A 12,458-nucleotide genomic window follows, 5' to 3' on the forward strand; every position below is an offset into this window, starting at 1 on the left:
GCGATACACTGTCACGGGCTCACCTGCAGCACCAGGGACACAAAGTAAGACAAAATTAGGACAAAGATGATAACCAGGTACAGTATTTATTTGGTTCAAATTAACGGAAGTAGAGAAGATGACTGACAAAGTTGTTACAAAAGAACAGCAAATGGAGTAACCCCTGAGCATCAAACGGGTGTGGCCCAAAAAACCAAAAAAAAAAAAAAAAAAAATCTGTAACCTACTGATTCTCAAGGTTTATGTCTATTTTGTGATGGTAGACACTTCTAAAATGTGAGCATCTCCAGACAAATCAATTTGACGGGAGGCTACAACTATCTATTGCACAAATGCAGGCACTGATTTATCTGTATTTTCACTACTAGACAATGAAGTCAAGCTTTGTTCAATGAGAACATAGCACTATGACTGAATATTCTAGTTACCAAGAAATTCAGTATTTCTGGGGTCAGAGAGATAATTCAATAGGCTGTGTACATGCTTTGTTTGCAAGAGGTCCGGATTAAATTTTTTACACTGCATGTTTTCCTGAGCACTGCCAGAAGTGGCCTCTCTGTCCAGAAGGTACAGTAGTCCTCGAGGGATTCATACATGGCCCCCAAACAAAATAAAACAAATAACAATTCTAATATTGCCTTTTTAAAATTAAGCATATTTGACTTTTTTCTGGGGGCCTTACAACACTGATGCTCAAGGGTCATTTCTGGTGGTGCTTGGAGGACCTTATGGAATGTTGGAACCCAGGCTGACTGCACTCAAGGTGAATGAATGCCTTATCCACTGTGCTATCGCTCTGACTCTGCATATCTATCTTTTGTGGCCATCCTAATAATCTATATAACATTGGTTCTTTTTGTCTTTGTTTTTATTTTGGGGTTATACCTAGCAGTGTTCAGGGGTTACTCCTAGATCTGTGCTCAGAAATTACTTCTGACAGGCTCTGGAAACATGTGGGATGCTGAGGACAGAACCCAGCCACATGCAAGGCAAACATCCTACCCTCTGTGCTATTGCTCCAGCCCCTCTTTTTATTTCTTTTGAAGCCACACCCAGTGATATTGAGGGGAATCATATGTCATGCTGGGGACTCAAACCAGGATCGGCTACAAATAAGACACAGGGTCTTACATCCTAAAATAGGCTATTTTTTTTGGGGGGGGGGGCCACACCCATTTGATGCTCAGGGGTTACTCTCGGCTAAGCACTTAGAAATTGCCCCTGGCTTGGGGGGACCATATGGGATGCCAGGGGATCGAACCACAGTCCTTCCTTGGCTAGCGCTTACCTCTAGCGCCACCTCGCTGGCCCCTAATATAGGCTCTTTTCAATGTGATTGCTCTACCACCACACATGTTGTCTATTACTGATACAGGGGTTATTCCTGGCTCCAGGCTCAGAAATTGCTCCTGGCAGGCACAGGGGACCATATGGGGCGCCGGGATTCGAACCGATGACCTCCTGCATGAAAGGCAAACGCCTTACCTCCATGCTATCTCTCCGGCCCCATGATTTATTTTCTATTTTCATTTTTCTCACTTTTCAGATTTACCTCTTGGAGGCACAGGTGTAAATGGAATGCTCTGGGATAGTCTCATCAAGTTATTTCTTTCCACAGCTGCATGCAAATAAGAGAAATGTGAAAGTTCATACAATGAAAAAAAATCTGCTAAAAGTACAAGACATGAATTAGTAAGTTTTGTTCTTACTATTATTTACCTGAGTAGTAGTAATTTGTATCCATAACTGGCTTAAATGGAGAAGCAAGACCTAAAATAAATAAATAAGACATTGTAAAAAGTACTAATGCTACAAACGATTTTTACTTTTTTTCTTTTTTAAGGAGACCACACTTGATAGTGCTTAGGGTTTATTACTAGCTCTGTATTCAGGGATCATTATGGTGCCAGGCATAGTACCTCGGTTATCTGCAAACAAGGCAAATATCTTAATCTCTGGCTCGCCCATATCATTTTTTTTATTGATTCCTCAATTTTATTTATTATTTATTTTTATTAATGATTTTTATTTTGGCCAAAGTAGTATTGCAGGTACATAGTGACATGGAATCAGGGATATTCCCCCACCAATGTTGTCCTCCCTCTACCCCTGTTCCCAGAATGCATCCCATATCGCCCCTCCTTTCCCCCCCAGGCTGCTAGTATAAGTGTCCCTTCTGTGTCCAGCCTGTTGTAGATTGGGTATCATTTCTGTTGTAGCTTGCTTTGGATTTGATGTTCAAGTCTGATCATTTTTTTTATTTCTCTACTCAATGTTCATATGACTGTTGGTCTTGGTGCACCCTCCATTATTTCCCCCTCAATTTGTGAAGCAGAACAAGATGGTTCAAGTTATGTGTTTCTGTTTGAAGGTAAGAAAAGAAAAAGAGGGGCCAGAGAGATAGTACAGCGGTAAGGCCTTTGCCTTACATGCGGAAGGTCGCTGGTTCAAATCCCGGCATCCCATATGGTCCCCCAAGCCTGTCGGGGTGATTTCTGAGCGTAGAGCCAGGAATAACCCCTGAACATTGCTGGGTGTGACCCAAAAACCAAAAAAAAAAAAAAAAAAGAAAAAGAAAAAAAGAAAAAGAAAAGAAAAGGGGGGCAAAAATTCAAACAAGCAAAAAATGAGGAGTCCTTCTAGACACTATAAATCTCAGTTTAAGAAAAGAAAGGGAGGGCCCGGAGAGAGAGCACAGCGGCGTTTGCCTTGCAAGCAGCCGATCCAGAACAAAGGTGGTTGGTTCGAATCCCGGTGTCCCCTATGGTCCCCCGTGCCTGCCAGGAGCTATTTCTGAGCAGACAGCCAGGAGTGACCCCTGAGCACTGCCGGGTGTGGCCCAAAAACCAAAAACCAAACAAAAAAAAAAAAAGAAAGGGAAAAGGGGGGCCGGAGAGATAGCATGGAGGTAAGGCATTTGCCTTTCATGCAGAAGGTCACTGGTTCGAATCCCAGCATCCCATATGGTCCCCCGAGCCTGCCAGGAGCTATTTCTGAGCACAGAGCAGGGAGTAATCCTCGAGCGCTGCTGGGTGTGACCCAAAACCCCAAAACAAAACAAAACAAAAAGGGAAAAAGGAAAATATAAAGATAATACAAGAAAAATCAAACCCAAAATAAAACAAACCAAAAACAAGCAAACAAAAATACCTAAAAAATACCATAGCTATACTGACAACAACCGAACACTAACCATAGTCCTGAAATAAAGACGAATCAAAGCACAGGGAAAAAAAAGAAAAAAGGGCAAAGAAAAGAAAGAAAACAAAAACAAAAACAGAAGCAACAACATTTACAAAAAATAAAAATTTAAAAATAAATTTAATTTGTGCTATTTTTTTTTGTTTGCCCTTCTTATATTTTTCTAATTTCTTCATGGAAAAACTCACAAACAAACAAAAAAGCAAAATATAGTCATCAAGGGGCCGGAGAGATAGCATGGAGGTAAGGCGTTTGCCTTTCATGCAGGAGGTCATCGGTTCGAATCCCGGCACCCCATATGGTCCCCTGTGCCTGCCAGGAGCAATTTCTGAGCCTGGAGCCCTGAGCACTGCCGGTGTGACCCAAAAACCACAAAAAAAAAAAAAAAAAAAAAAATAGTCATCAAGTGCCTTGCTGCTTTGTTTTATTACAACAGGTTAATAGAGACCATGTACTTGGGACACATGATACTCCACAGTCTCTCATTCAGTATATTCTTTCCATCCTGGCCATTCAAAAACAATGGCCTCTGCGGCTAAGAATTGGGTTCAATGGTAGAGCTAATGCTGCAAATGTGAAGGTTAAGTGTACAAGTATGCCCCCACCCCTTGGCATAGCTGGGGGTTGATAGCCCTAGTGCCCTGTGAGCAGCAGATAGAAGTCCACTGATAAAAATCATTAAAAAAGCAAAAGACTTTGGGCCAGAGAGATCGCATGGAGGTAAGGCATTTGTCTCTCATACAGAAGGCCATTGGTTCAAATCCCGGCATCCAATATGGTCCCCCGAGCCTGCCAGGAGTGATTTCTAAGCGTGGAGCCAGGAGTAACCCCTGAGCACTGCCAGGTATGACCCAAAAAAACAAAAACAAAAACAAAACAAACAAACAAAAAAAACAAAACAAAAAAGATTTGGAAGTGATTACTAAATATCCTATCACCAAGCAATTCCTACTAATTACAAAGTCAAAAAAAAATGAACGCAACAAGTTTACGGAAAATATAATAAATGGGAATACCAGAGAAAGATTATTCATAACATACAATAAAAGCAAAGAGCAATAGAATGGATAAGAAAATTAAATACATGAAGTAGCACTCCTCACCATGTAGCAGTGAGGACGTACAAATTAGTACAATACATAGCAATCTAGACAAATCTCATAAAATATTTGGAGGAAAAGACCAGAATACAAAAGAAAATCCATTGTATGATTGTCTTTATATTTCACTCACAGCACACAAATTGGTGAAATCTATATACAATGTTAGTGGCGAGGGATTATAAGCATGAAGAGGACACAAAAATTGCTAATTTTTGGCCGCATGACTTGGATGCTAATATACTTAGAATTTCCTTACATACGGGCCTAGAGAGATAGCACAGCGGCGTTTGCCTTGCAAGCAGCCAATCCAGGACCAAAGGTGGTTGGTTTGAATCCCAGTGTCCCATATGGTCCCCCGTGCCTGCCAGGAGCTATTTCTGAGCAGACAGCCAGAAGTAACCCCTGAGCACCGCCGGATGCGGCCCAAAAACAAAAACAAAAACAAAACAAAACAAAACAAAAAAGAATTTCCTTACATAAAGGTTTACCTGCATTTTTCTGTTTATTCAGTCCTAACTTAATGTCCTCCTTAGGTTCTTAAAAACTGACCGTATAAAATGTCATAACAAAACCAAGTTCTGAATGCCATTATGTTAGGGTGGAAATTTCAATCCTGTCCAAAGTCAAACAACATATTATTTGGGGGCCTATTATGTACATATTTATGTCTTTCAACAAAAGACTTAAAATGAAAGACTATCAAAAGCAGTGAGGAAGGGATCCCTTCCTCACACCTATATTCGTTGCAGTGCTGTTTACAATAGCCAGACTCTGGAAACAGCCTAGATGTCCCTTAATAGATGAATGGCTATTCATAACATACAATAAAATGTATGTTACATATATATACATATATACAATGGAATATTATGCAGCCATCAGAAAAGATAAAGTCATGAAATTTTCCTATATATGGATGTATATGGAATATTATACTGAATGAAATAAGTCAGAGCGAGAAAGATAAACACAGAATGGTCTCATTCATCTATGGGTTTTGAGAAAAATAAAGACATTTGTGTAATGATTCTCAGAGACAAAATAGAGGAGGACTGGAAGGTCTAGCTCATGACATGAAGTTTACCACAAAGAGTGATGGGTGCAGCAGAAATAATTACACTGAGAACCATCATAACAAAATGTGACTGAATGAGGGAAGTAGAAAGCCTGTCTAGAGTACAGGCCGGTGTGGGGTGGGGAGGAGGGACACCTGGGACATTGTTGATGGGAATGTTCCACTGGTGAAGGGTCTTAAAAAATAAAAAAATAAAAGGACGGGCCGGGAGAGATAGCACAGCGGCGTTTGCCTTGCAAACAGCCGATCCAGGACCAAAGGTGGTTGGTTCAAATCCCGGTGTCCCATATGGTCCCCGTGCCTGCCAGGAGCTATTCCTGAGCAGACAGCCAGGAGTAACCCTGAGCACTGCCGGGTGTGGCCCAAAAACCAAAAAAAAAAAAAAAAAAAAAAAAAGGACAATGAGATTGTACTTTTTCAAAATAAATAAAAACAACTCATTTCTACTTTTTATTTGGGGGGGGAGCCACACCCGGTGGTGCTCAAGGGTTACTCCTGGCTGTCTGCTCAGAAATAGCTCCTGGCAGGCATGGGGGACCATATGGGACACTGGGATTCGAACCACCTTTGGTCCTGGATTGGCTGCTTGCAAGGCAAACACCGCTGTGCTATCTCTCCGGGCCCAAAACAACTCATTTCTACTTTTTTTTTATTTTTTGGGGGGGCCACACCCGGCGGTGCTCAGGGGTTACTCCTGGCTGTCTGCTCAGAAATAGCTCCTGGCAGGCACGGGGGACCATATGGGACACCGAGATTCGAACCAACCACCTTAGGTCCTGGATTGGCTGCTTGCAAGGCAAACAGCGCTGTGCTATCTCTCCGGGCCCTCATTTCTACTTTTTCAACCAGTTTCTTAGAAGGAGGTTCTAAAGTCTCTGACACATGATATGAGAGCACTCTGCCCTTTCCAGAACATATACTGAGCTTTGTGCCTGAAATCCGGGATACAGATAACACTGAGGAAAGGAAACACACACACACACACACACACACACACACACACACACACACACACACACACACACACACACACCCACGCGCGCGCGCTCGCGCGCACGCGCAGCTGAGGAATGTGCAGTAGAGGATGAATTAGAAAAAAAACCTTTTTTTTTTTAGCATTCCAGACCCCCCCTTCAATCCCCCCCCATCATCATGAGTTACAAAGTCACCAAGTTTCAGGCCTCTAATGTTCCAACACCAGTTCCTTCTCCCATGTCCACTTCCTCCACCAATGTCCCTGTTTACCCTCTTAACCTCCAGCCTGCCTCTACAGTAGGTACATTCATCCTCCTTTCAGCACTCTCTTCCAGAGTGCCCACTTCCCTCCACCAATGTCATATTGTATGTACCCTTCCCTCACTGTTGCCTTTGGGAATTTGTTATTCTCCTACTTTTATATCTCACATGAGAGATCATTTTGTGTCTGTCTATCTCCCTCTGACTAACTATACTCAACACAATACTCTCCAGACCCACCCATGCAGTAGCAAATTGCATGACTTCATCTTTCCTTCCATGGTGTATATATATATACACACCATAGCTTCTTTATCCCATCACTTGGCACTCGTGATGTTTTCCAGATTTTGGCTAGTGTGGGTAGTGCTATAATGAATGTAGGAGTGCAGATGTCTTTTCTGTATTGTATTTTTGGGTCCTTTGGGTATATTTTGGAGTGGAATTTCTGGGCCATATGAACTAGACATATATTTAAGAGGTAAATGCAAGGTCAAGAAAACTCCTTTTTCAGGAGCAGATTAGGTAGCAGGTAAGAGGGACTAAAGTCGGGTGACAGTATAAAGTACTGTCAGTATATGATTTAAAAACAAACAGTACTCAAATGATGATTTAAGAGTTTGTGAGACATCTATAATGGAGAGAATCTAGCTGTACAAAGAACCTTTTACTATTGCTGTCTTTTTCAAACATGAAGTATAAAAATTCATTCCTAGAGTAATCTGGCATTTTCTGTAACAAATCAAAAAAATTTTAAATATTAAGTTTGTAACACGAACTCACCATTTAATGTTCCTTCTTCAGATGGTCTAAAAAACACACAAAAAAAAGATAATCTCAATGTTAGTTTTGGCTATCATGCAAACTTACAGGAAGTTATTGTGATTATTAAACTTGGCATTATGAAAGGAATTCTTTTTTTTTTTTTTTTTTTTTTTGGTTTTGGGGCCACACCCGGCGGTGCTCAGGGGTTACTCCTGGCAGGCACGGGGGACCATATGGGACACCGGGATTTGAACCAACCACTTTTGGTCCTGGATCGGCTGCTTGCAAGGAAAACGTCGCTGTGTTATCTCTCCGGCCCCATGGAATTCTTAAGTTCAGATCCACCCCTGACATTCTGCCATTTCATTAGTCAATGCCAAATTCATACATACATGGATGTTATTATGATTATTAAATTTGGTATTATGAAAGAAATTCTTGGACCGGAGAGGTAGCACAGCGGTAGCACGTTTGCCTTGAATGCAGCCTATCCAGGGCAGATGGTGGTTCGAATTCCGGCATCCCATATGGTTCCCCATAGCTGCCAAGAACAATTTTTGAGTGTAGAACCAGGAGTAACCCCAAAACCCAACCCCCATCCAAAAAGAAATTCTCAAATTTAGACTCACTTTTGACTATCCGCCACTTCCACCGAACTAATGCCAAACTTATGAATATATATACAAACTATATTAGATTATATATCCACATTTTAGATTATTATGTTATATATATTTTAGATATATTTATATATAATATATATATTTAGATTATTATATGTAATATATTATATATTATATTATATATCCACATTTTTAACTATGACTTTATACTTTAATTTATGCTTATATAAATATCAGTATTTTGGTGCAAAATGAAGATCCAGTACCAATGTGAAAAAAAATTCATGATTTACTTGGGGACATTCATCCCAGTACTATAAAAAAAGGCCTTAAAAGGATTTTGCAGGAGTCTAAAATTTCCTCAGCAGAACCAATAAAATAGCAAACAAATATCATTTCGCAAAACATAAGATTATGCTCTTCTTTATTTTTGGTTTTCTAAACTACATCAAGTAGTGCTCAGGAGCTATTTCCAGTTCGATGGTGGGGTTACTCTCAGTGGCACTCAGAGGACAGTTTGGTGCTGGGAATTAAACTCAGACCACTAGTCCTTTGAGTTCTCATAGTCCCTAGTGCTCATTTTCCCTCCCCACAGTACTAATGTTTTGTATAAAATTATAAAAATAGTTTACTGGTAAAAAAATTAATAAACATTTCATTAGTTCAATGGACTGAAATCAATTAGGTATAGTATAAGGTATAGGAAAGTAAACTGGGAATTAAGAAAACGAGGTTAGAGGTTTTTCTCTCCTAATAAACAATTTTCTCAGCTTGTTTGGAATGAAAGGGCCATGTCTTTATTTCTGGAGTAGGAACTTCACACAGAGACTGATCCTGATATTTTCTATTGATTTTCACCATAATATATTCTCTTTTATTTTTGTTTGTTTTTTGGGGGGCACACCCGGCAGTGCTCAGGGGTTCCTCCTGGCTATGCGCTGAGAAATCATTCCTGGCAGGCTCAGGGGACCATATGGGATGCCGGGATTCGAACCACTGTCCTGCATGCAAGGCAAATGCTCTACACCTCCATGCCATCTCTCCGCCTCCTCACCATAATATATTCTCACCATGGCATCAGTGATTGCACATGACCAACTAAGGTTCAATCCCTGCTCCCCAAATATCCCTTGAGCCTAATCTTTAAGTGATCCTTGAGTACAGAGCCAGGAGTAAGCCCTGAGCACTGTCTGGTGTTTCCCAAAAGCAAAAACAAAAGAAGGGGGGGTAAGGAAGATGGCTCAAGTGCTGGAATCATGCTTCACATGAAGGACAACTGATTTTAATCCTAGGCATTACATGGCCTGGATCCCCCAATACTGGCCCAGGTAGCACCGAGCATTGGCCAACAAACAAACAATTTACAATCACAAGAAATAAATGATTCTCATCAACTTCAGCTACTTGCTGCATATTTCTTTCTTTTTTTTTTGATTTTTGGGCCACACCCGGCAGTGCTCAGGGGTTACTCCTGGCTGTCTGCTCAGAAATAGCTCCTGGCAGGCACGGGGGACCATATGGGACACCGGGATTCAAACCAGCCACCTTTGGTCCTGGATCGGCTGCTTGCAAGGCAAACGCCGCTGTGCTATCTCTCTGGGCCCTTCTTTCTTTTTTTTTTGGTTTTTGGGTCACACGCAGCAGCACTCGGGTTACTCTTGGCTCTACGCTCAGAACTCGTCCCTGGCAGGTTTGGGGGACCATGCAGGATGACAGGATTCGAACCACCGTCTTCTGCATGCAAGGCAAATGCCTTCCTTCATGCTATCTTTCCAGACCAACTTGCTGTATATTTCTATCTAATTCTTTTGGGATAAAAAAAAAAATTTTTTTCTGAAGAGCTATTACAGATTGCTCTTTCCTGCCACTCTGGACCTGGAGACCCAAAGGATTTGAAGAACTGAATGTGTACATGCCACTTTGTTTATTTTTGTCTCTGTATTTTCACATTCATTTCTGATGTAAAAAAAAAAAATATATATATATATATATATATAGAAAATACTGCAATAATCTTCTAAAGTAATTTTTTTTTTCCCTTGGTTTTTGGGCCACACCCGGTTGACGCTCAGGGGTTACTCCTGGCTATGTGCTCAGAAATCGCCCCTGGCTTGGGGGGGACCATATGGGACGCCGGGGGATTGAACCACGGTCCTTCCTTGGCTAGCGCTTGCAAGGCAGACACCTTACCTCCAGCGCCACCTACCCGGCCCCTTCTAAAGTAATTTGTATCAGTGAACAATTTCATCATGCTTAGATTAGCAAGAGATCCAGATAACTTTTTTTTAAAGTGTCCACTCGAGACAGAGCAAACGGTAAGGCATTTGCCTTGCATGCAGATAACCTAGGATGGACTACGGCTGAATCCCCTGGTGTCCCATATGGTCCCCCCAAGCCAAGAGAAATTTCTGAATGCACAGCCAAGAGGTGTGACCCAAAAACAAACAAACAAACAAACAAAAAAAAAACAAAAAAAAAAAAAACAAAAAAAAGTGTCCACTCAAATTATAAGATACTTATTTCCAGGCTTTGAAACATGGGTGTATATTCCATTTATTTATTTATTTATTTATTTATTTATTTATTTATTTATTTATTTACTAATTTGACCCCCTGCTCTTCAGGGATGATAGCTTCAGGATTTCCAAACTGATTCCGGATTACATCATTAGCTTTCTATGATCTTTTGGCATATAAACCTCTAATGTATTATATACTATGTACGATGCATTGTCTATTATATACTAAGTAATAACATATGTTGTATATTATTGTTCTCATTATAAAACTTAAAAAAAGTAGGTGCAAAGTCTTTTGCTCAGAATAATGAACTATTAAGAAAGTGCCAAGCTGGGGCCGGAGAAATAGCATGGAGGCAGGGTATTTGCCTTGCATGCAGAAGGATCGTAGTTCGAATCCCAGCATCCCATATGATCCCTGAGCATGCTAGGAGTGATTTATGAGTGTAGAGCCAGGAGTAAACCCCTGAGCGCTGCTGTGTATGACCCAAAAACCAAAAAAAAAAAAAAAAAAAAAAAAAAGAAAATATCAAGTTAAAGTGTTCAACCAAGTCTTTGAACAAAATGTATTTAAAAGGAAGATAAAGGGGGCCAGAAAGATAGCATGGAGGTAAAAGCGTTTGCCTTGCATGCAGAAGGTCGGTGGTTCAAATCCCCGCATCCCATATGGCCCCCCGAGCCTGCCAAGAGCGATTTCTGAGCATAGAGCCAGGAGTAAGCCCTGAGTGCTGTCGGGTATGACCCAAAAAAACAAAAACCAAAAAAAAAAAAAAAAAAAAAAAAAAAGAGCAAGATAAGAAGTAAGGAAGACCCACTCCTCAAACTGTATCAATATAAGGAAGATATCACTAGTTACAATTATAGTATAAAAATATAAATTCTGGGGCCGGAAAGATAGCATGGAGGTGGGGCATTTGCCTTACATGCAGGAGGATGATAGTTTGAATCCCGGCATTCCATGTGGTCCCCGGAGCCTGCCAGGAGTGATTTCTGGGCATAGAGCCAGGAGTATCCCCTGAGTGCTGCGGTTGTGACCCAAAACCCCCCCAAAATATAATAAAATAAAATTCTATTTGTTTTTGTTTGTTTGTTTTGGGCCACATCCGGTGAAACACAGGTTTACTCCTGGCTATGCGCTCAGAAATTGCTCTTGGTTCAGGGGACCTGGGGATTGAACCCAGTCTATCCTGGGCCAGCTGTTTTCAAGGCAAATGCCCCACTGCTGTGATATTGCTCGGCTCCATAAAATATAAAATTCTAGATGTAGTGTTATTTATTTATACACCCCCCACATATTTGGGGAACATGCTCTAACTGTATCTCTGGACCAACAATTATTCAATTAAGTCTATACATTAAATCATGAAATTGTCACCATCCATAGATAAAAAATGTTAAATGACATACAACTAGAAAGACATTCAGTAAGTATTATACTTTTCAAGATAACAGTGAGAAAATAATTACTTACATTTCTCTACTTAATGGCTTATCTTGTAACCAATCCTTTAGTCAAAAACAAACACAAAAAAAGTTAAAATAATAAACTTAGCTACTATAAAGACATCTCTGAAGATAAAATATTACACAAACATTATTACTTCCTATAACATAGTCTACCTATGGACTGAAAAAATAGTATAGGGGTAAGACATTGCCTTCCATATATCTGCTTGGGTTCAATACATGCAGGAAAAAAAAAAAAAAAAAAAAACCGCCAGGACAAAGCCAAAAGCCCTGAGCACTGTTAGTTGTGGTCCCAAACCCCAAACCAAAAAAATCTAATCTATCTTCTTTTTTTGTGTGTAAATTTTTTTTTAAAATCACACCCGGCTCTGCATTCAGATATAGTTTCTGGCAAGGTCTGGTGGCCATATAGGATGCTGGGAATTGAATCCAGGTCTGTCCTGGGTCGGCCACATGCAAGGCAAATGTC

The 12,458-nt window shown here is 40.6% G+C and overlaps 1 protein-coding gene across 1 annotated transcript in view; it reads right to left on the reverse strand.

Annotated features, from left to right (window-relative positions):
• TRPM7 (transient receptor potential cation channel subfamily M member 7) overlaps window positions 1-12,458 on the reverse strand; it is a 125,283-nt gene that overhangs the window by 10,064 nt on the left and 102,761 nt on the right. Inside the window, exons 30-34 of the mRNA XM_049781432.1 lie at window positions 11,994-12,028; window positions 7,399-7,424; window positions 1,720-1,770; window positions 1,553-1,618; window positions 1-23 (exon numbers count right to left, since the gene is read on the reverse strand). The exon at window positions 1-23 is cut by the window's left edge and continues 261 nt beyond it. Of these exons, the coding sequence (XP_049637389.1) occupies window positions 1-23; window positions 1,553-1,618; window positions 1,720-1,770; window positions 7,399-7,424; window positions 11,994-12,028 (201 nt within the window). The remainder of the gene's footprint in view (window positions 24-1,552; window positions 1,619-1,719; window positions 1,771-7,398; window positions 7,425-11,993; window positions 12,029-12,458) is intronic.

This window comes from Suncus etruscus, chromosome 10, assembly GCF_024139225.1.
Source record: "Suncus etruscus isolate mSunEtr1 chromosome 10, mSunEtr1.pri.cur, whole genome shotgun sequence".
In the NCBI taxonomy this organism is placed as follows: Eukaryota; Metazoa; Chordata; class Mammalia; order Eulipotyphla; family Soricidae; genus Suncus; species Suncus etruscus.